Source organism: Citrus sinensis, chromosome 2, assembly GCF_022201045.2.
Source record: "Citrus sinensis cultivar Valencia sweet orange chromosome 2, DVS_A1.0, whole genome shotgun sequence".
Lineage (NCBI taxonomy): Eukaryota > Viridiplantae > Streptophyta > Magnoliopsida > Sapindales > Rutaceae > Citrus > Citrus sinensis.
The window spans coordinates 19,725,388-19,750,608 of NC_068557.1; the positions used below are offsets into that span (position 1 = coordinate 19,725,388).

The 25,221-nt window shown below is 33.7% G+C and overlaps 2 protein-coding genes across 11 annotated transcripts; both read left to right on the plus strand.

Moving 5' to 3' along the window:
- Window positions 1-2,292: 2,292 nt before the first annotated feature.
- Window positions 2,293-7,576, plus strand: LOC102616741 (probable plastidic glucose transporter 1). Of its 10 annotated transcripts, XM_025095651.2 has the most exons (14): window positions 2,293-2,700; window positions 2,842-2,965; window positions 3,301-3,501; window positions 3,903-4,002; window positions 4,769-4,881; window positions 4,998-5,091; window positions 5,181-5,337; window positions 5,641-5,655; window positions 5,743-5,787; window positions 5,885-5,958; window positions 6,185-6,273; window positions 6,685-6,799; window positions 6,909-6,953; window positions 7,040-7,576. In XM_025095651.2, exons 1-14 carry the CDS (start codon window positions 2,514-2,516, stop codon window positions 7,235-7,237), a joined length of 1,557 nt encoding a protein of 518 aa, XP_024951419.1. In that variant the 5' UTR covers window positions 2,293-2,513; the 3' UTR covers window positions 7,238-7,576. The 10 variants fall into 10 exon arrangements, 7 of the variants coding, with proteins under 7 accessions (XP_024951419.1, XP_024951420.1, XP_024951418.1 ...); XM_025095652.2 differs by lacking the exon at window positions 5,641-5,655; XM_025095650.2 differs by having other exon boundaries at window positions 2,295-2,700; window positions 5,641-5,787.
- A 935-nt stretch (window positions 7,577-8,511) lies between these two features.
- On the plus strand, window positions 8,512-12,310 carry LOC102616448 (uncharacterized membrane protein YMR253C). Its single transcript, XM_006469557.4, has 10 exons — window positions 8,512-9,046; window positions 9,414-9,555; window positions 9,646-9,820; window positions 10,120-10,235; window positions 10,333-10,392; window positions 10,736-10,895; window positions 11,060-11,126; window positions 11,414-11,485; window positions 11,647-11,712; window positions 12,068-12,310. Exons 1-10 carry the CDS (start codon window positions 8,846-8,848, stop codon window positions 12,209-12,211), a joined length of 1,203 nt encoding a protein of 400 aa, XP_006469620.1. The 5' UTR covers window positions 8,512-8,845; the 3' UTR covers window positions 12,212-12,310.
- The last annotated feature ends 12,911 nt before the right edge of the window (window positions 12,311-25,221 follow it).

Here is a 25,221-nt window from a genome sequence, read left to right on the forward strand (position 1 = left end):
CTCATACATGAGACTCTCTATATTCAATCCAAATTTTTTCAAAAAAATAATTAGATATTTTAGTTTTATATTAAAAACAAATAGGAAATTAAATTTCGAATCAAATGTCGTCAACGACACCCAAATTGGAGTCCTCGATAGTAAGATACACAAAAAAGACTAATCTAGATACATTCCCACGGGCGCAGGCAAGTGCACGAGCTTCAAGCATACTATAGTACTGTGCGCATGGGGCCAGCGCATGGGCCTTACACGCACGATGATGTCAGGTCCAACACCGTCTAACTCTATTTTTAGTGTTGAATTCGACTATAACCCTCGGATTTTCAAATGGAGATCATAATAAGTTGAAATCATCGAAAAACCAATTCTGGCACTATTCATCATCTTCTCTAAAAATTATGGTTTTTTATTTTTAGCCCTAAATCCGACTAAATTCTTATTTTGGCCATAACTATCTCGTTTTAAGTTTGTTTTTAACAAATTACATATCATTAGAAAGCCCTTGAAAAGGTATTTTCAATGATATATTATACACAATGTCATGTTGCCTAAATCAAAAGTTATAAGTAATTAAAGTTTTGGGTTTCATGATTTCTTAAGGTTTATGCAATCTAAACCTTAGGCCATTTCTATTTCTATCAATTCCAGAAATTATACTATAATTCAAGCACTTCAAAACACAAAACTAACAGCCACCAGATCACATATTCCATAAAAAATCAATTACATATAGAATTCAATCTTTTTCAAGAAACAAACTCAACCAAAGCATGAATCCAACAAAAAAAAACATGTTGTGATACCAATGAAGGAAAGTAAAAAAGTTCAAGAGCCTACCTCCTCTTGATCAAAGTATAAATGCCTTTTCAAATGGGTTGTTCAATTTTTTGGTTCACCATTAAAAAGAAGAGAAGGAGTAGAAATCCAGCTTCTGCGTTCGATAGGAATCATTATATGCTAAGGTTGGGGAGGTTGATTCAAAATCAATTTCCCTCTAAAACTCCTAAAACTGTATTTGGTAACTACTTGACAGTTACTATATGTGGGTCTAGTCGGGTCAAGTCAGCCTATCATTAGCAACCCATCTGTCCAACAGGTTGAGATAAGAGCTGAGAGATCGTCGAGAGAAACAAGAGTTATGAAAATGGTGAGGATAAATTCATTCAAAAAAATTATAATTGATTAGTAATGATAGAAAAGTAGAGCGATTAATTTTAAAAAACCTAAAAACTTGTGGCTACTTAGGCCATCTCCAATGCATAACACCATTTTGGTGCAACACCAACACCAAAAATATACATTTTTCACACCAAATTATTATTTCATCTCCAAGCCATTTACACCAAATTTTACACCAAAAAGAATATTCTTCTTTTTATTCCTTTAATTCTCAAGAATTAATTCAATTAACACAATAAATATTACTATTAATATAGATAATTAAGTAATAAGTAATTTTATATCGATTAACAAAAAAATATAGAAAATTATTAAATTTGTATTTAATTAACTAAATTAGTACATTATGAAAATTAAACATTACATTAATATAGAAAAATACAATAACAATAAATAACAACAATAATATAGAAAAATACAATACAATAACAGTAATACTCTAGTTATTCGAATTACTAAATTTTGATGATATTGGAGGATCTAATAATGATCTCCCACATTACTAAATAATTGTTTTAATTTATGGTAGTAGTAGTAGTTTTTTTAATTTGTGTTAATTTAATTTTGTATTTTTAATTTTGTAATATGTAATCTAGTAATTAATGTTATTGGCATTTTATTTTTATTTTTAATTTTTGTGTTGAATATTTTTTATTTAAAATATTAGTATAATATTCAAAAATTAAAAAATGAAATTAAAAAATAACAAAAATAATAATAATAACTTAAATATTATATAAAATAGGACACATATGTAAATAAGATAAAGTAATAAGGATATTTGAGATTTTTTTTTCCCTAACACCAAATATGGTGTAATGAATAGTGTTGCACCATATTTGGTGCAATACTATTCATTACACTATTTTAGTATTAATTTTAGTACTATATTAAAGAAACATTTTACATTATTTTTGATGTAAAAGGTGATTTGGTGATGGGTTTAGTGTTGGATTGGAGATGCCCTTGCCAAAATTTCCCAACCTCTTCTTTTATTTTGTTAAAATCTTTTCGGAGAAAATCCGAAAATATTCGGCAAGGTCAAAGTCAAGTCACCATCCATTCATCAGTAACAAACTAGTTTGGCTCGCACTAATCCATTTCCTGGCGTCCAAATTGCATCCAGATCATCTCTTCATTGCCACGTTTTTTCCCGCCATTTTCCCCAATCTTAAAATTACCTTTTTTGGCAGTGGGAGTGTGGGACCCAGGCTTATCAGCGTGCCGATCACGTGGCTTTAAGGAAAATCGACGCGACACTGCTTGATTGTGATCAGAACTAATCTCTCTCTCGCTGCGATCGAGAAAATAAAAAAAATCTCCGTGATCAGATGCGTGTGGCTACCGTACTTCATCATCCTGTTCGTCCGGTTCCGTCGTACCGGTCGACTCTCTTCACACCTTCCCCTCCCAAAATGAAAACGCTGCGTTTTAGCTTTTCGCATCGGTCGACTAAGTTCAAAGTTTTGGCAGCAAAGAAGCAACTTCCCGAGTTACGGAGTTGGAAGCAAAAGCAAGGTTCTTCGCCCCACTTTCTTTCTATAATTCGCCTCTTTATGAAATTATATTAAGTGAAAAAAATATCTGAGTTATATATTTTAATATTGATTTTTTTTTTTTTTGGTTTTTCATGCCTGTATAAAATGAATTACATAACAGATGGTGAAAATTTGTTATCACGTGATCAGAAGGCTGAAGCAGGCTTTGATTTGGGATGGTTACCTGCTTTTCCTCACGTATTAATTGCTTCAATGTCCAATTTTCTCTTTGGTTATCACATAGGGTGAGTCTTTATTTTGTTAAAATTCGAACAAACGGGTCTTTGTATACAGAATTGTTACAATACAAAATTACTAAAAGTTAATCAATGCATTGGTTAATATACTATTGGGGAAATGCTGCTTTAGTTTTGGAGTGAATGTCCAATTTTCTCTTTGGTTATCACATAGGGTGTCTTTATTTTGTTAAAATTAGAGCAAACGTGTCTCTTTATACAGAATTGTTACAACACAAAATTGCTAAAAGTTAATCAATGCATAGTTAATATACTGTTGGGGAAAATCTGCTTTAGTTTTGGAGTGAATTTTCTTTGGGTTACAATCAATGTATGCTGTGCAGGGTAATGAATGGTCCTATTGTTTCAATTGCCAAAGAGCTTGGTTTTGAAGGAAATCCTATTCTTGAGGGGCTTGTGGTGAGCATTTTTATAGCGGGTGCATTTGTTGGAAGCATAAGCTCAGGTTCTCTTGCAGATAAGCTCGGTTGTCGCCGCACTTTCCAGATTGACACCATACCATTGATTCTTGGTGCAATCATAAGGTATTCACGGTTATTCTTTCCTTATGCTTGACCTCCCATCAATTGTTTTTGTACTTAATTTACTCGTAGCGAGGTATTTAGGACTGTTCTGAGTATCAATTGAGAGCATCTTGGGAAACTTGTTGGCTTCACTGTTATGCTGTGAAGTTTGGCACTTGTTGATCTCCTTGTGCATTTAAGATTAAGGTGTTTCTCAGAAACTAATTTTAGTGCTCTCAAAAGTTCCTGTTTTCTGGGGCATATGGTTAAACATGGTTCTGCTTCAAGGTTAGATTTGAGGGAGTTTTTGAGTTCTTCAATCTGCCCTTGTTGATGCAGAATTATTGTCTCTATTACTTGCGGCCTATTTGACATGAAATGCAAAAAGATTTTGATTTTTGACTGCTTCCATTTTATATCAGTGCACAAGCCCACTCCTTGGATGAAATGCTTTGGGGAAGATTTCTTGTTGGCCTTGGTATTGGTGTAAACACTGTTCTGGTTCCAATTTATATTTCTGAGGTATGACTTGATAGCAAATTTGCTGACTTTACAATTTTTTCACTCATACACCTTATTCCATTCTGGTTAAATTGTTTTCACAAAATGGGAATGAGCAAAATTTTAAGTTATTCTTCTCTTTTCTTATTGGAAAGTGTTCTTGTTGTTTGTAAAAACTTATCTCCGGTTATAATAGGCAATAATATGAATAGGTAAGATGCAGACAACCCAATCCGTGCTTGACCTGTTTCATTATCATATTAAACTATATATGTAATCCAATATTCCCTCAAGGCTGAATGAGGTAGATCCTATCTGGCACACCAATTCCATGATTCAAACTATATATGTTGCTTGTCATCCAAAAGTTTCTGACTGCATTAAACAGACAAACTAGAAATGTACTTTCATCATGACACAATAGAAAATTACTATGGAGATTTTGATGGCAACATTACCGAGCTGCTGGGAATACATGCTTGATATTTGTATAAAGTTGCTACCACTGGCTTTAGTACGAACTATATCAGTAAATATGGACTCTGCTGTGAGTTCATTAAGAGTAACTCAGACTTTTGTTAGTTTATTCTTTATAAAGGGACTGAATGAACTTGCAAACATGAGATTCTGCTCTGCTTTAATTTTAATGTTTGGAGTTGATGTTTGAGGTATATCATACTTGCTGCACCATTGATGGGTGATGATAGACTATAAAAGCTTCCTATTAACCTTCTAGATGCTCTAGGTGTCATTCTTCTTACTCATCCATTTCCAGGTGTTGTTTTAGGTTGCTCCAACAAAATACAGGGGGTCACTTGGAACCTTGTGTCAGGTTGGTACATGCCTTGGGATTATTACTTCTCTGTTTCTGGGAATACCCGCAGAAGATGATCCACATTGGTGAGGTCCTTTCTATCTGTTTCTTGCCATTTCTACATTATTGTTGATGAGGGCATACATTTTGATTTTTTCTTTAAAGATGAATCTGATGAAAAGAGTGGCTAACTATTTTTTAGGTGGAGGACAATGCTGTATATCGCAAGTCTTCCTGGTTTTATTCTTGCACTCGGTATGCAGTTCACTGTGGAAAGTCCCCGCTGGCTATGTAAAGTATGATTCTTGTTTCACATTTTGATAGAAAATCAACTAGTTTTGTTTTTAGGCACATTTCCGATAGGTTGTCTTACGGTGTTCCATAGGGAGGGATGTTGAATGATGCCAAAGCTGTTATTGCCAACCTTTGGGGAGAATCTGAAATCAACAAAGCAATTGAAGAATTTCAGTTAGTCATCAAGAAGGATGGTAGTGATTTGGACAGCCAATGGTCGGAACTCCTTGAGGAACCACACTCTAGAGGTTGTATCAAGGTGGTCTATTGAGTTTGCATTTGTTGTATTTTTAATTTTTTATGTTACATTGTAGTTTATGAAATAGCTTGGATGATATGTTCTGCAAAATTTAGATTTTATTGAGAACACACATAAAATGTATATTTAGAAGTCGTAAGTTTTATGACAGTTTGTCTTTTTTGGGGACATTAGCAATTCCCAGTGTCTGCCTTGTGCTGGGCTTAGTATTTCATCTTAATGGTTTATTTCAAAGTGTAGTTTATGCTAACAAATTCTTGATTCTTGACTGGTTTCCTTTGTATGGCTGCAGTTGCATTAATTGGAGGTGCACTTTTTCTACTTCAACAGTTTGCAGGCATAAATGGGGTACTTTATTTTTCGTCATTGACTTTTCAAGATGTTGGAATTACAGATGGTGCTCTGGCAAGCTTGTTGGTTGGAGTTACAAACTTTGCAGGTTTGAGATCTGAGAAATATTGTGGGTATGTATGAAAGTTGAACTGTGCTTTTTGTTTGAGCAACATCTTATTCTTGTCAACTTGTGGACATTTCAGGTGCACTCTGTGCATCGTACTTAATGGATAAGGAAGGAAGGCAGAAGCTTCTAATTGGAAGTTACTTGGGAATGGTGAGTCAGTAAAATACTGGGGCTAAATTTTGTCATTTGATGGGGAAATAGCATTAAAAAATGAAAACTGAGAGTATTAGAACATGCCACAACATAGCCATTATCCGCTCAAGTAAACAAGGCTTGGACATATGAGAGTTTCTTTCCTTTGCTGAACAAGAGGTTTCTACCTTTCTGGGATTTTAGTTTTGCAGTACTTTGACTTATATCTTCTGTTTATTTGCAGGCAATTTCAATGTTACTCGTAGTGGGTGCTATCAGTTTACCATTAGATGAAGATTTCAGCCACAACTTATCAATTCTTGGAACTCTCTTGTAAGCTTCTTTATCCTTGCAGATTATGAACAATCCCAAAAAGAAAAATTGCAATAATAATAAACAATTAAATATCCAGCTTCCGAATGATTATCTTATTGTCCTTTAAGTCTTTATCTTACTTCTTAAAGAGTTTGGACTTGAAAAGCAAAATGATGGATTGAGATAGATAATTAGCTATATCTGCCCCCAGCTGCTCATGAAAATCAATCTAGTTGATCACTTCCTCAGCTTTTCGTGGCTGTTGAACATTGAAGAACAGCTTTTTCATTGAACTATCAAATAGCTTCAGAAATATGACAAAATGGAAACGCTATAAAAGATCACTGGTCAATGGCACCCAAATCATTTTTGCTTTTAATTCATTTGGACAACCTCATGGATGCTCATCTTGGCCATTCTTTCTTTCAGTTACATTTTCATGTTTGCAATTGGAGCTGGCCCAGTAACTGGTCTTGTTATACCAGAGATCAGCAGCAACAGGACTCGTGGGAAGATCATGGGCTTTAGTTTCTCTGTTCACTGGGTATGTTATGTTCATTTTTTATATGTTATGTTCATTTTTTAAGTATATTGGTTATTGCACCTATCTTGTACGTGCTGTGATACTGAATGTTATGATCTCCATTTCTCAGTCTCTACCTTTTGCTGGAAAATTTAGTAGGATCAGAAAAGAAAAGGTGTTTTGCTTGCAGCTGGAAGGATATGTTCTCTTTAATCATTATTTCTGTTGATTTAAATCTGTTTCCCCCTTGCTTTGATCTAGGTTTGTAATTTCTTGGTGGGTCTATTCTTCCTTGACTTAGTGGAGACATTTGGAGTTGCTCCAGTTTATGCTGGTTTTGGTGGTGTCTCCCTATTGTCAGCATTGTTTGCTTATTACTTCATAGTAGAAACCAAGGGACGCTCCCTTGAAGAAATAGAAATGTCTCTAAACGCCAATTCTACGCCTGGGAACAAGTGACTGTTTTTGGTTCCAAATCTAGAACTCAAGAAGATGAATTTGAACAGATCTATTCTTGAAGATCACTCGTTTGCTCATTGAACATTCTCGGTTGGAAATCCCTGATGCTGCATTGCTGTTGCAATCTTCGGACTAACCGGTTTCTGGAGTGTCAATGTGCCAGAGCTGCATGTAGATGACATTACCATTTCACACGCTTCGTTGTTTTGCAACCTTGTTGATACTAGGGGCCACTTTGGTAATATTGTAGTTTTTAAAATAATTGATATTAGTTATGTTATAAAAAATAATCAGGTGTAAAATGAATCGGTTAAACGTTTAGTAAAATTTTTTTCATTAGTGTTATGAGTTTTAAAAGAAATTATATATTTTTGGTAAATCTTATTATTAAACTATTATAATAATGTAAATAATTAAATTGAATATATTGTTGAATAAAATTTATTAATATGTTTATAGATATTTATAAAAAAATATTTTTTTATTGTATGTATATAATAATTGATCACTAAAATAAATATTTTATATCATTAATTTTATTTTTTATCTCAATATAATTGGTAATGATTTTTTAAAAAAAATTACTAATTTTATTTATTAATTAATAAGGATAATTTTGGAGATATATTTATAAAATTATATTAAATATAAGATTAATTTTTTAAATTATATTTTGAAAAGTTATTTCTTTGTGTTTTTTAAAATCTACTATAGTATATAGTGATTTTATCAAAAGTAAATTTTAAAAAAATTATCAAATATTAAAATTAATTTTTTAACTTATTACCTTTAAGTCTTCTAAAAGTAGAAGAAATCTCAAACAAATTTTAAAGGTGCGTTTGAAATTGAAATACTGTAGATTTTAAGTTACAGTTGCTGTGGAAAAAAAAATTGTAATTATGAAACAAAAGTTAATAATACGTAATAATCATAAATTTTAAATAATAATTTTAATAAAATTATTAAAGACATAATATATTTTTCGTTATATAAGTGAAAAATCATAGAAATATAATTTTCAAGTCACAATTGTTAGTGTTTACCAAACAATACTTTACTACTGTAGGTTTTAAGGTATAGCTATTCAACTTTAATTTTAAACGCACTCTAAATCTAGTTACATATATTTTCTTGACATCTAGAAAAATCTATAACTCCATCGTAGGAGATCTGTAAAATTCTTTTGGAGTAGGTTTGTAAGCAAAATAAAGTTCGAATGATTTATAAGCAATTATTTTATTTACTTTGATTAATTGACTATTGGGCTGTTGCGGCGTCTGAGCTTATACTATTTGCACGAAGAATGCTTTGAACTGTGAGGCTCTCATGCGCACTATTTCTAGTTTAAAACGTTGCCGTAACTAGACAATCACTGCCGTCCATCAATTGTATAAACTTGCGTCTCAGGTCAGCGCAAGCGACGGAACCCTCCAACAGTGGGCTCCGGCTGCTGGTGGATGACACGTAGCACACCCACTTGACCGTTTACCTGTCACTTTCATCGAACTAGAAAAACATTTTATCTTCCCTCCTCGATGAAGTCTAAGGTAATGTGGTCTGTAAAGCACTGTATCTAAACTACATTCTACGGCATTTACTTTTCTTTGAATGTCCAAAACGATGTCGTCTACGTCAACGGAGTCGAGCGACGGAGATCAGGCAACGGTGGAGCTGATCGTGTGTAACTCATCTCCTTCAGCAGCTGATGGCGGCGGTACGGCTTCCGACGAAATTTCTCCTCTCTTAGCTCAATCTGAGAAGCCCAAGACCAACATTTTCTCAGTCTCTTATACCCGAAGGAAACCTCGGGTATCTATCGAACCCTAATTTAATTAGATAATCAAATTGTTCTTATTGTCTCTTTTTATATGGACGCTTTGATTTTTCGCTTCACCAATTTTTCTCAATTGCCGACTTGCTGTAATTCAGTAAAACCCAAAAAAAAAAATGTTATAAGAGAAATGTTGTGAAACAACAGCCAAATTGCTGGAGCTATAAGTGATTAATTAGTGGAGCACAATAATTACATTCCCATTTAACTAATTGGTTAATTATGTTGCTTAGTTAATTGAACAAGTAGTGGACAAATAAGGTTTTTGGTTTAGTGATTTATTCAGTACATAATTTGAGATGCGGAGATGACAAGTATTGTTGTGACTTTGTTATTGTTTTGCAGGAGCATGTAATAGAAACGGATACATCCTTAACTAATTGTATGCTGTGGGTGTGGAATGGTTCCAGATATTCAGGGTTAATGTGTATGGCTTTGTCATCGACAATCTACTTTTTCATGCAAGTGATTTCTGATGTCTTTATGGGTTAGTAGCATCTGTTGTTCTTTTTCAATGAAAATAATTCTCAAGGCCTATTGTGTGTGCTGTCTGATGTAATTTTTCTTGCAATGCCAGTTCAGTCTATTCCCTTGTTTGAGACTGTATTTATGAGATGCACGGTTACCTTGATATTGTCATATTTATGGTTGAGAAGAAGTGGACAACCTATATTTGGGCCGATGCATGCCAGGAATCTTCTGGTTTTAAGAGCCCTAGTGGGATTTCTGTCATTGTTCAGTTTTGTTTATAGGTAAGTTTCTCTTCATATTCATGCTTCCTGCTTATTGTTATGCATTACATGCTCATTAGGCTTTAAGTTAAAATATTCTGTGCTGATACCCTGCAATAGGGAGTTGTTTTTGATAAGCCAAGACAGAAGTACAGCATCTAGTTGTTGCCCTTTTATGCTTATATGTCTTCCAATAAATTTTAGTTGGCTGCTTTACTATGCTTGGAGAAAGTTTCAATTTCTTGTCAGCTTTATTGTTCGGAGATTAAATTGAGTTGTAAACTCAGTATAACAATTAGTTTGCTATTCTTCCTTTCCAGCATTCAAAGATTACCTTTATCTCAGGCTACTGTATTAAGCTTCACAGCTCCAATTATGGCTTCAATTGCAGCTAGAATTATTTTGCGTGAGAAGTTGAAAATTGCAGAAATTGGAGGTGTGGTAGCATTTTCTTTCTTCTTGAATGTTGCTATCAAAGTTGGATTGCCTGTCATTAGATAGTAATTGATTGCTTTAATCATAACCATTTCCAGGTCTTGCTCTCAGTTTCTTTGGTGTCCTCTTCATTTTTCGACGGATACTTACTACACAAGGTAGAGAAGTGAGTTTACAAAAACTTTTTTACTATGCCAAGAATGGTTTTCATGCATATGTGAATTCGCAAGTCTTCTCTGGTGAAACACGCTTCATTTGTGCATATGTTGCTATTGATACCAGTAAGATTGGGACATATTAGTGCACAGACTGATAGTAATTGCATTAGATTTTCTGAAGCTTTTGGATTGAAATAGGATCAATGCTTACATTGAATTGCAAAGCAATTAAAATGACAGCACCTTAAGCATGCATCAATAGAGCAGTGTGTGTATTAATTAATAAGGATAAGACCTTTTTTTCCCCCCTCTTTCCTTCCTTTGGTTCACATTTCATCTACAGCTGTGTCAGGAGGATTGGTTAAACCTGGGGAAGCAATCAGTTTAAATGTTAGGGGAAGCGACCATATGTTGGCTGTGTTGGTGGGTTTATTTTCATCAATAACTGGTGGAATCAGCTACTGCCTCATAAAAGCTGGGGCAAATGCTTCTGACCAACCTCTGTAAGTTGATTGACTTGCTTTCTTGATTGAAATTTTGGTGTTATTCAAAATGGGAGAATTTCCTTTATGCGATTCATGCTGCAGTGTCGTTTCCCTTAAATTTTGTTCAACCGCAATGCTGCAATATGTTTCCCTTAAATTTTGTTTAACTGCAATTTTTCCAGGGTCACGGTTTTTTCATTTGGCACTTTGGCAAGCCCTGCTGCAGGAATATGTTTATTTTTCTTTGAGGTAAATTGAACGGCATGGGAAAACATATTCTTTTAGCAAAAGTATTGATGCCATGTGAGGCCGAACCCAAGTCATAATGGAAGGTTAGAATAGATGGCTAGAAACCATGGTGATTCCTAGTATACCACCAATTGTTGATTCCTGACGAATACCAAACACTAGTGAAGAGTTAAAAATTCTTATTGGGTAAAAAATATTATAATTCAGCATATTTCTTTATACCTATTTCATCACATTGTATATGTGCTTCCGAAGTGTTCCTGAACATATTCACTTCTTTTATGCAGGAATTTGTGCTGCCAAGTTTTTATTCTTTTCTGCTGATGCTTGTACTCAGTGTTCTGGCATTCTTTGCAGAGGTGCTATTTTGAACTACTTAACCTCTGCTTGCTTTTCAATATGCAATAACTATGGCGATTAATGATCCATTGTTTCTTCTTCTTCTTTTGCATCCCCATTTTAAAAATTTTCTGATCTAGATTGATAAACAAATGGACTTACAGTTATGTATGCTTATCAGGTGCTTTTAGCACGTGGACTTCAGCTTGAGAAAACCAGCAAAGTTGCAAATGTCCAGTACATTGAGGTATGTTATTTTATCTTTCTCATTGGCAGAGGGAAATCGAGCACCAAACATTATTAATCATTATGCTGTTTATTATATAGTTTTGTTGCTTGGCACTGGGTCAGTTTTCATTGTCAGATGCCAAAGGTGTCAGTTCTTTAATTTGTAGCTAAAAATCAAGATTTTGAAAGCACAATGCTTGCAATTTTTATATCTATTTGTTTGTGACGGTCATTTCTGGTTTTGCTCTGCTTATCTCTCAAAAAAATTTCATAATATATTTTATCAACTGTCTTCACTAATTTGGTGTTTTCTGAATGGATGTAAAATATTACCTGCTGACAGTTATAACGTTGCAGCTATTTTTCTGTTTCAGGTTGCCTTAACACAGTTATGGGGAATGGGTTTGTCAAGGATAGCCCCATCTTTTGGCCGACTTGTGGGATGTGTACTCATATTAGTTTCTGTGTTTTATACCATGTACATAGGCCCAGAGAAAGAGATGAATGATGTAGCATAATCAACATTTGTTTAAAGGCATGCACCTATTCTCTGTTGTAATCAACTTGTAAGTTCTCAGAAAGATGGTTTCTTCAGCTCTTAACAAATTTGCATCTCATTGTTGAGTGGTAGCTGGATTTATTTAACATAAACGAGTCTTCTACTTTATTAAGTTGAAGTTTTCCTTGACAGGGTTCTTATTAGAATCTTACGACATAAACTTACAAAACTAAATCTGCATAACATGACTTACGACATAAACTTACAAAACTAATCTGCATAACATGACTTAAGAAAGCATGGAGAAGGAACCTTCAATTTGTGTGTCAGCTGCTATTGGGTGAGACTAGATCTTTCCATGTTCCATCGCTTAGATCACAAATTATAAATTTAACATTTGAGACCAGCATTAGAACAGCATCCTTGTGTTCTTCGAGATCAAATACATTACAGATTGTATGGGCTAACAAAGTTCTAGCCAATGATTCTTCAAATTATCATGTTGTTTCACATTGCATGGGCTACCAAGGAGGAATGAGAATATAAAATTTGCACAAGGTCTTTTGAATAAAGCCTATGGTCGCCAGAAATCGAGCTCAGAAAGTAGAATTTTTTTTTCTTGAATAAAGCTACATCCCACAAGACAATTTCGGAAATTTCAGGAGGGATGCCTTGGAACGGGATATAGGAAGCATACGCGATAAAATATCATAACCACACTTGCTCATCCACTCGTAACAAGAGCTAATTTTGCCCACTGATTAGCCACTTCGTTACAGGATCTTGGAGCATGTATGTTGAACTTGCTTGGAGCATGTATGTTGAACTTCCACTGATTAGCCACTTCCTATCACTAGATGAGACCATCACTAGTCTTAGTGATTTTGATGACTAATATGATATATGCTTCTTCTATCCTCTTCAAATTGAAGTTAGAAGTAAGCATTCTCTTAGTTTCAATTGCTTATCCATTTGATACTAATACTTTATCAAACCTATCATGCCACTGTTTTGGTGCATGTTTTAAGCTATTTAATGACTTAACCATTTTGCACACCTTTTTGCTCAGTACCTGGGACTACATAACTCTCTGGTTGACTCATGTACATTCCCACATCTAGATTTACTTTTATATAAATAGTTTTGACATACATCTAGTAGACATATAAGTTATAAATTGTAGCTAATGTAATCAAAACTCTAATAGATGTAATCTGCATCACAAGAGCATAGACATGAAAGTAATCTATGTCTTTCTTTTATTTACTTTGGCAACTAATCTTGGCTTATATTTATCAATTGGTCCACCAACATGCAATTTTCTTTGAAAATTCATTTGCATCTAATAAGTTTTGTATCTAAAAACAAATCAACTAATTCCTATACTGTTAACATATATGTTTTCATAATGTTGATTTTGATGATAACAAACAAGATTAAAAATGATAAATTTTTTAAGCTCAAATTATTTTTATACATTTTAAATAAATCATTATTTTTACATTATAAAGGTTTTATATTTAATGGAAAAATGATTTTATGAAATTAATTGTTTTTATTCTTTTTAAATAAATCATTATTTTCACATTATAAATGTTTCATATTTAATGGAAAAATGATTTTATGAAATTGGTTGTTTTTCAAAGTTTATGGTTTAATTGAAAGAATTTTGAAAACTTTGAAATAAACAAATATTACTTGAAATTTTGGTGAAGGACTTATTTGAAAAGTATCATAGCATTTTGGGCTATATCATAATTTCAGAAAGTTTTGGGATTAACAAAGCATTACTTATAAATTCTGAAATTAGACCTATTTGTAACGTTTCATAACGTTTTGGGTCATAATACAGTTTTATAAAGTTTTGAAGTCAAACTGTAATTTTAGAAAATAATTCACTGTAGCAGTCACTGTAGCAAGCGGCTATCCGGATTCTGACAAACGGAAGTCCGAATTTTAGGCATAATTTATCCGAATTGAAAGCGGCTAACCGGATCCTGACAAACGGAAATCCGATTGTTGAGCAGTAAGCTACTGAGCATAAGTGGAAATCCGGATTTGACAAATCGGCAATCCGGATGTTCAAAAATTCAAATTTGTGGTTGTAACGATAACATTAAGCAGAATACCAGATGTCCATAACTGGCAATCCGGTTATGACCAAAATGTGCATAACAGCTAATTTTTTAGCTCAAACTATATAAACTCAAAACCAATTCATTTTTGATAATCCAAGCAAGCAAGAACAAGTGCACACAACATATATTGAGCTTCAACTTCGTGAATCATCATTTATTAAATCATCTTTGTTCTTCAATTTGTATATCCACTCTTAAAGAGAGATTGATTGTTGTATTTTTCATTTCACATCAAATTGTGAAAGTACAAGTGTGAGAAACACTTGGGGTGAAGAGATTGGAGATATAATCTCTTGTTGTAAAGGTTCATTGACACCTTAAAGTCAATTGTAATCGTTTGAAGCCTTGGAAAGGCTTGGATAGTGAAATCCTCAAGCCCGGTGTGCTTGGAGGGGTGGACGTAGGCGGGGATTGCCGAACCACGTAAAAATCATTGAGTTTGCTTTCTCTTCCCTTGCTCTTTAATTATTGTACTTTGATTAAACTCATTGCTTTCAATTTTTATTAAGACATTAGATTGCTTGTTGTGTGAATTTGCTAGGATAATTTTTAAAATTCCAATTCACCCCCCCTCTTGAGTTACACACTTATATTTCATACACAAGATTACTCATGATGGAATATAATTCACTATTGATTGCCTCTCTCCACAAGGGTGCATCTCGAGAAGTCATAGCTTCTTTAAAAGTTTGAGGATCATTCTCAGTAAAGAAGACATAAAAGTCTCCGCTAAACTAGTGATCGTTCTCAACCTTTTACTTCTCCTATGTTCAACATTTGAACTCTCAAGAGGATCACTAAATGATTTTTTTTTTGGTAAATAATTAATATTAGTTTTTTTAAGAAAATAGAATAAAAGAATTTGATATTCTTAGATTTAATGAAGATATCTGCTGCAAATAAATTTCCTTTATTTTGAAGTACAAGACTATATAAGTAACACTGCTCTTGGCATATCATATAAATAAACAGTCAATAGTTTTAGATCTCAACCTATACCTTTTAGGATAGGTTTAAAATTTGCAAGGCATCCTTGTTGGAAAATGCATATTTACAAAGGTAAAATCATTATTTTGCACTCTAAACTTCACTAACATTTCTACTTTTATGTATTTAAGTCCTTTAAATATTGATTGTGTGTGTTTCATTATAATTTGAGTATTTTATGCATTTTAGGGGTATTTTGATTATTTCACAATTAATGAGAAGTCAGATAGCAAAACAAATAACATTTTTTTAGTGCAGAACAATTGAAAAATTGAGGAATGGCATAAAGAGTAAAGTCATAATTTTAGAATTTTAGTGGGCCTAGTTGATGTGGCATTGATCGACTAACGTAGCATTGATCAATAACATGACAACATTTTATTGGACTGAAAAATACTGATGTGGCATTGACCAATGATTGCGGCATTAACTAATGACATTGCATTGACCGATGGTGAGGCAACGATAGGGGCGGCAATTTATGGGCTTGGGCCGGGCTTTTCGAAGCTCAGGTCCAAGCCCACATTATTCAAATAAAGCCCAGACCCTTCAAAAGCCATCCAAATTTGGACGGGCTAGACTTGGGCTTTTTTTATTAATTATAAATATTTTGTTAATTAAGAAAAAATATTTAAATTAAATATAATTATCTAATACATAATAGAATAATAGTTCAATGCATAAAATATTAGTAATACAACCTAATAAATAAAAAATACTAATATAAAAAATTAAACTAATTTAGTATTTTGAGTTTTTTCTTTTTTATTTCAATTAAATTTACTTTTTATTTATAAATTAAAAAAGCCTGGGCCAAGTCTGGGCTTTTTTATAAACCCTTCCAGGCCTATGCGGGCTTTACATTTTTTGAGCACATATCCAGGCCCCTTGCGGGGCAGACCGGGCTTGAGCTTTTTTGCTATCCTTAGACAACGGGCTATCAAATTGAAAAATACTAATGTGACATTGATCGAGATGTGACAGTATGTTATTGAACCTAATGATGTGTTCCAACCAATTAAATCTTACCACATGGTACAATCTTAAATGTCCAAATTATTTTCATCTGATAGTTATGATTTACTCATTGTATCTATAAATAGGGGGCTCCCCCCTAATTTGACAACTGTAAATCTAAATTTGAGTTCCATTTTCTTTAATTCTCACTCCACCTTATATTTCTATGTATTTTAATTAAATTATCATTTTACTATCAGTTCAATTATGAGTGACTAATTTAGTTTTAAGCATGGGTTGAAAATGAAGCCTTAATAGGATCAATGGTCTTAATTTGCTAAGTTTGTTTTATTTTCGTCTCTAATTTATGTGGTTGTTTTGACTCATTGTCAACAGACAATGTATCTTATCTAGATTTTGCATGGTGTACAAGCTCCTAAGTGAATGATCGTTACTGTCTGGCACAAATACTTTACACCATATATTATTAAAATGAAACTCCACTCTAGTATTTGTGAGTCGTCTTAATTCAGTGTTGATAGATTATGCATCTACATTATTTAGTGACGGCCTTGCCACGTTGTTGACCGAATGATTATTATCATCTACAAAAACGTGTACTTAACACCACACTTAGTGCATGATCATTATCTTCTGACACATTGAGCGCTTGATACTATATTTATTAGAGTGATGCTTATGAGGGGTGGAAATACCCCTTATAAATTAATTGGAACTAAAGACAAATATTAAGCCTATGGTAAAGTGTTAAGTGTGAATCCTGAGACTCAAGTGTTTTATTTTAATTATTTTCATCCTTAATTTGTTCCCGCGATTTTTATTTTAAATCTTAGTATTGCTCAAAAATCATCTCCAATCAATTCACATACAAACTTAGAAAATTAACCATACTCATAATTAAATCTACTTTCTCGTGGATCAATATTTGTCATCATAAATCTATACTATAATAGATTTTTATACTTGTGAGTACAATAAAATTTACAAACATGCTTACATTCTCTTCGTAACTCGAAGTGTCTTTCTTGTTTTCTATACGACTTTCAAAACTCAGAGTGTCTTTCTTATTTTTTATATGACTTTTATTTTGAATGTGGCAAGTTAACAACATAGCTCTCTTCTCTTCCACCCCCCCTCCCCCCCGCCCCCACAAAAAAAATTGATAGTGGTCCAAAATTTATTATCATAGCATATATCATGTTCCTCAATATTCTATTTTCCTTTTAGCTACATCAATTGATTTAGGTGAATAGGGAGGTATGTTATAACTTTAAGAAAGCATAAACAAAAACATATATACTTCATAGCTATTACAAAAATCTGATTTGTGTGAACCGAGTCCTAAGCCAAACACTGAAATTCACTCCATAGCTATTACGAAAGTCTATCTTGAGTGAAATTCTTCAAAGCTCGACCTAAGCTTATATACTTATATACATAATACAAGTATCTTCGAAAGGTAATGATTAATCTGCAGTGGTTTTTTTGGTGTACTTCAACTTTGATCGTCACCTGGGCATTTTTAGTATTTGCTCAAATGAAGGGAAGATGACACATCATCATCTTCAAGGTATTGGCCTGGAGTGAAACCGCAAGCAACGTCAAAAGCATCAGGATTTGGATACGTCTTTTCGGCATCATCTTTCAAAGCCTCAAACCATCCAGCCCTGAAAGACTTAGCTGACTCCTCCAGAACTTGGTTGGAATACTTCTTATAAGTCTCCTCCTTGTCCTTCAATAGCTGATTGATTCTCTTTTTGAGAGCTTCAGTTTCAGATGCCTTTTTCTTTATTTGTTCAATTTCATTCATCAACTTGGCAGATTTTGCATCAGCTCTCTCCTTGCGCTGCATAGCATCACCAATCTTAGCCAGTGCCGATTTCTCATCTTCATGTCGCCTTCTGTCAGCTTCTTCAGCCTTTGCTTCTGCCTTGACTAAATCAGACTGCAAATTCTTAATCTTCATTTCATACGCGTTCACTTTGTTCTTCATTTCTTCAATTTCCTTCAGCAACTTCGCAGATTTTGCATCAGCTCTCTCCTTGCCCTGCATAGCATCACCAGTTTTATCCAATGCAGGGTTCTCAGATTCATATTGTCTTCTGTCAGCTTCTTCAGCCTTTGCTTCTGCCTTAGCTAAATCAGACTCCAGTTTTTTAATCTTCACTTCATACGCATCAACCTTTTTGCAGAGGCCTAGAGTACAATACAGTCCCTGCAAAGCAATCAAATTCATTATAATAACAAGAGAAGGAAATAGAATAATAACCAAAGAGGTATACCTTACTTGCATAATTTTAACAGGAGCATTTGATGAAAATTCAGAGGTGGTAGCATTCACTATCTTCAGATCATCTCTAGGCGTCCAAATACATCTAGCTAGAGCCAAACAAACTTCTGGGTCATCTTCAATTGAGTCTCCTTTCAAGATGCTTTTGCCATCAGCTTTGATCAAGTTTGGTCTCCAATTCTCCATCATCGGATTATTTTCCATGTATAAAGCCTTTTGTTTATGAGATTGATCAGAAGCATAATAATCACCATCTTTGCAAGCAGGGGAGATCGAAAGTGTAGACATTCTCTTTTTCTTAGGATCACATTGTTCAGATATCCTTGTCTCAAATGATTTCTGGAGCATTTCTATAGGATTGAGTGTACTTTTAATAGAACTTTTTTTCAATGAAGGCAAGGGGGCAGTAGGTAATTTCCTCATAGTTGAACTGTTGACTTCAGCTACTTCCGCTGCTGCCTCTGATGACCCTGAAGTCTCTGTAGCCCCCCTGGACTCACTTGAAATTACAATAGCAGCAGCAGCAGCCTGTGTCGCAGAATCTAGATCAAGTCCTTCCCAGCCAATGCGCCTACGAGACACCTCCAGTAGATAATGATCTTTCAATAAAGTGCTGGAATTATGAGTGCAACTCAGTACTGTTTCCCCTAAGAACTGGATTCTCTTTTTGTCCAATTTAGAGAAAGCTGGATGAGCTGCATTCACAACCAATTCATAAGCACTAAAATGAAAGTATTACTAGAAAACCAATCTATGTACAATTCATCAATTTTTTTTTCAACATTTTTCCTTCAAAGGTCTCTAGATTTTCAAGTATACATTGTATATAATTTAATTTTCGAAAAATGCAAGTCTAACAAACCTAACAGAGAGCCTTTAGTAAGTGGTTTTTTTTTATAAAAAAAAAACAGTCCTTGGTTGGTTGTAAATATTCTGAATTTTTCTAGAACTAAACAGTTCTATTGAAATGAAGAGGTTAAAAGCAATGTTCAGAAACAATATTAATAATCAACACCATCTTTCATGCATTTTAACCAATCAATAAAACTTCACAACAAAATCAATATTCAGGTTTTAATTACCTGGTCTCCCAAAAGTTGTTCTTATAGGCTGCAAATGAAGCTCTGGCGCAGACCAATTACCACCCACAATTAAAAGTTGCTCCTTCCATCGTTTCTCAGAAGTGGGATTGCCACACACAATAGCACGTTTATGAAGGGAAGCCAAGTGAAAAAACCCATGTTCATCCTTTATTGCACTGACTTTGTAACAGTTAAAAATGTCTGACAAATTCAAGTCCCAGCCCTTGATGATGTTTAAAACAAGTGCAGAGGAAAGGATTCTGAGTGAGTTTGGATGAACTTGAACAGGAGTCAGGTTGAGTCTGTAAAAGAAATTGTGAATGAGAGGGTGAAGTGGGAACCTAATTGCACTGAAGTGTTTGCATGAGAAGATTATTTCTCCTTCTTTAAGACCCTCCCCTGACTTGATGTCGTGATCATCCGGCCATACTCTTAATGTGACATCACTGGGGATGTTGAATTCTGCTCTGATTAAATTCAGCTTTGGAGTCCATTTATAATCTCCTCTCATCTTTGGAAACTGAGACTGAGAGAAGCAATCAAGAATAACAATATTGTATTTGATGATTGAAGTGAGAAGATGAAGGAAGATAAACTAAACAAAATGATAATTTTATGTTAGTGGAGTTTTTATTCATCTGTTTATTTATTTGAAATTGAATTTATGTGTAATTATGAACAAACAGGTTTCTTTTAGAAATTTAGCCGCCAAAATTCTTGGGAAGAGGTGCCTTCTTTGGTGCATTAATTAAAGAGAATAAGTAGAAAGTTAAATTAATTAATTTATAATAATTATAATTATAAGAACCGCCAGTAGAGAATTTGGTGGATTATTTACCACTATTAATTAAAATGCGACATCTAGCTGGAACCCTTTGAAGATCAATTTGCATTTGGTATATTTATATTGGATCCCTCTAAGTTACATGCATATAACTTACAACCCTCTTATATAAATAGTGAGTGAACCCACACCATTCATTAGAGGATTATATGTAAGAGAGATTGTAACATCTTTCAAGTTTTTTGGTTTGATATACTGGACGAAAACGGTTTGCCGTTTATTGAGAAAACGGCTAACCGTTTAAGTCCAGAGAGCATGTTTTCTGTTCTGGGTAAAACAGCATACCGTTTATAGAGAAAACGGCTAACCGTTTAACTCCAGAGAGCATGTTTTATGGTCTAGAGAAAACGGCTCACCGTTTATGGAGAAAACGGCTAACCGTTTAAATCCAGAGAGCATGTTTTATGATCTAGAGAAAACGGCTCACCGGTTATTGAGAAAACGGTTAACCGTTTATGTACAGAGAGCAACGTATTTGACATTCTAGAATAAAACGGCTCACCGTTTATTGAGAAAACGATGAACCGTTTATTTCCAGAAAGGCGTCAACTAGAAACGGTTGACAAGCTTGAAAATTTCAAGTGTTGATCGTTGCAAATTCAAACCAAAAGAGTTTTTTGAAGAAGTACAATTTCGAATGGTTGCATTCTTTTGAATTAACATCTTCTTCATAAAGGAAACATATACAATTTAAAAAAATTATCAGATTTTGAAGGTTTCATATATGTTCTGGAAATACAATCTTATTTGCTAGAAATTATATTCAGGATTTGATATATCTTGGGGGTAATTTGCCATTAAAACTCTATAGCAAACCAAGATTGGTGAGGGCAAATAAAACCTTAAAGGAAAGTGTGCAAACACGTCTCAAATCCTAAGAAAACTTCTTTGTTCTTTGCCTCCATATTCTTATTATTCTCTAACAATCTTTAAGGTTTTAATTTGTGCAAATGGAGGCTGAGAAGAGTTTGACATCATTTCTGAATCCTAGTGTCCATCTCGATCGTTTTGATGGAACTAATTTCACTCGTTGGAAGGGAAAATTGTTCTTTCTCCTTACTGTTCTTAAAGTGGCATATGTTCTTGATCCGAAATTAGAACCATTTCCAAAACCAAGAGAAGATGATACCGAAGTTGTTAAGGCTGCAAGGAAACGTCGTGAAGATAATGAATTGATGTGTCGGGGTCACATACTCAATACACTTTCTGATAGGTTATACGATCTCTACAATTCTATGACTTCTCTGGTTGAAATTTGGAATGCTCTTGAGTACAAATACAAAACAGAGAAAGAAGGTACTGACAAATTCCTTGTATCTAAATATTTTGAATTTATTATGGTACACAAAATCCATTCTTGATCAAATACATGAGTTACAGATTATTGTTGCTAAGCTTCGAGGGTTAAAAGTTGAAATTTCTGAATCATTTCAAGTTGGGGCTATTATTGCTAAATTGCCTCAAAGTTGGAATGATTATAGAAAGAAACTTCTTCATAGTAAAGAGAACATAACTTTAGAAGAATTGCAAAAACACTTGGTAATTGAAGAAGAGACTAGGTCTCGCGAATCCAAGGATAAGTATGATTCTACTAAAGTTAATGTTGTTGAAGCTAGTAAATTCTCAAAGAATTTTAAGGTCAAGAATGACAAGAAATTCAAAAAGTCCAGCACACAAAAGTTTTCTGGAAATTGTTTCTTTTGTGGTAAGAAAGGCCATTGCCAAAGTGATTGCAGATTCAAGAAGAAAAAGGAAGAAGTGAATTCCCATAAAGCTAATGTCATTGAAAACAAATCTGAAGAGATTTGTGCTATGGTTTCTGAAATGCAAATTGGCATGATTACCGAAACCAATATGGCTGAAACTAAGTCCTATGATTGGTGGCTCGATTCGGGTGCAACAATTCATGTTTGTAATGATAAGAAATTTTTCTTATCATACAAAGAAGAAACAGAAGGACAAATGGTTCTCATGGGGAATAATAATGCAGCCATAGTAGCAGGGAAAGGAGTTGTTGAGATCAACTTCACTTCTGGAAAGAAAGTCACGTTGTATAATGTCTTTCATGTACCTTCCGTTAGGAAGAATCTTATTTCTGCTAGTTGTATGTGTAAGCATGGGCTTAAGATTGTGCTTGAGAGTAATACTTGTATTATCTCAAAGAATGGATTATTTGTTGGGAAAGGGTATTCTTGTGATGGAATGTACAAACTCAGCATTAATAATAATAATATCAACTTAGCTTATATTGTTGAGTCTTGTGATGTTTGGCATGCTAGATTAGCACATTTGAACTTTAGATCTTTGAAATACATGTCTAAGCATGGTTTGATTAATTACAATGATGTTAAAGGTCATAAGTGTGAAATCTGCATCCAAGCTAAATTAACTAAGAAACCTTTTCCTAAAACTGAACGAAATACTCAAATATTGGATTTGATACATACCGATATTTGTGAGTATAATGGCATTTTAACAAGAGGAGGTAAGAGATACTTTATCACTTTTATTGATGATTGTTCTAGATACACTTATGTGTATTTACTTAGAACAAAAAATGAAGCTTTTGATAAATTTAAAATTTTCAAAGTTGAAGTTGAGAACCAAAAAGATAAGAAAATCAAAATGGTTCGTAGTGATAGAGGTGGTGAATATTTCTCAATTGAATTTAATAATTATTGTGAAGAAGTTGGAATTATTCACCAAAGATCAGCTCCATTTACTCCTCAACAAAATGGTTTGGCTGAAATGAAGAATATGATCTTCACGAATATGATAAATTCCATGATCCTTAATGCAAAACTACCAAATAATTTGTAGGGGGAAGCATTACTCACTGCATGTCATATTCATAACAGAATTACATCTTTGAAAACACATATATCTCCTTATGAAATTTGGAAAGGAAGAAAACCAAACTTGATGTATTTAAGGGTCTGGGGTTGTTTAGCTTTTTATAAAAGACATGATCTTAAGTCATCAAAATTGAGTGCTAGAGGTATAAAAAGTGTTTTCGTAGGATATGCTGAAAATTCCAAGGCATATAGGTTGTTAGATTTAGATTCTAATGTGATTGTGGAATCTAGAGATGTTGAATTTATTGAGAATAAATTTCAACATGATTATAATATTGAATTAGAATCAAGTATTGATCAACCATGTGTTAATACTCCTGGTACCTTCACTAACAATAATAAAAGGAAAGAGTCTATGACATCTTTCGAACCAAGGAGGAGTCAACGTGAAAAGAAAGAAAAGAGTTTAGCTCCAAATTTTATTTCATCACAAGCACTACTCTTCTTGGTTGAAGGGGATAGAAAGAATGTACTTAACAAAGTACCATTGTTGTTAAATATTGAAAAAGATCCAAAGACATTTAGCGAGGGTATGTCTTCTAGAGACGCTTCTTTTTGGAGAGAGGCGGTAAGTGATGAAATGGATTCGATTATGTCGAATCAAACATGGGTCTTGGTTGATCTTCCTCCAAGATCTCAACCAATTAGCAGCAAATGGGTGTTTAGAAAAAAGTACAATAGTGATGGTTCTTTGCAAACTTTTAAGGCTAGATTAGTAGCAAAAGGGTTTAAGCAAAGAAATGGTATTGATTATTTCGATACATATGCTCCGGTAGCTAGGTTAACTTATATAAGAGTGCTATTTGCAATTACTTCATTGAACAATTTATATGTGCATCAAATGAATGTTAAAACAGCTTTTCTTAATGGTGATCTTGATGAAGAAATCTATATGGAACAACCTGAGGGATTTGTTTTGCCAGGAAATGAGAAAAAGGTATGCAAGTTAGTCAAATCTCTTTATGGTTTAAAGCAAGCACCAAAACAATGGCATGAGAAGTTTGATTCGGTAATTTTATCTCATGGCTTTAAGCATAATAATGCTGATAAATGTATATATTTTAAATTTACGAATGACTTTGGTGTGATTATATGCTTGTATGTTGATCACTTGCTTATCTTTTGAACAAATATGCAAGGAGTAGATGATACAAAGAAGTATTTAACTTCACAATTTAAGATGAAAGATCTTGGTGAAGTAGATACTATCTTAGGTGTTAAAGTGAATAAACATAGTGGGGGTTACTTGTTGTGTCAATCTCATTATATAGAGAAAGTGCTTCTTAAATTCAATTATTTGAAATTTAAAGAAGCTAATACCCCATATGATTCTAGTATTAAATTACTAGAAAATTCAGGCCGAGTAGTAGCACAACTAGAATATGCTAGTGCTATTGGTAGCTTGATGTATGCTATGCATTGTACGAGGCCTGATATAGCATTTGCAGTTTGTAAAATGTCAAGATTCACGAGTAACCCTAGTGTTGAACACTGGAAAGCAATTGGTAGGATACTTGGTTATCTTAAAAGGACCATTAATTTAGGTTTGTTTTATAATGATTATCCTGAAGTATTGGAAGGATATTCAGATGCTAGTTGGGTAACCAATACAAGAGATAATAAATCCACTTCTGGTTGGATTTTTACAATTGCTGGAGGAGCGGTTTCTTGGGCTTCAAAGAAACAAACGTGCATAACTCATTCAACAATGGAAAGTGAGTTTATAGCACTTGCAGCTGCAGGCAAAGAAGCAGAATGGCTGAGAAATTTGTTGTTTGATATAATGTTGTGGCCACAACCGATGCCATCTATTTCTTTGTACTGTGATAGTGAAGCTGCATTGTCTAGAGCTTAT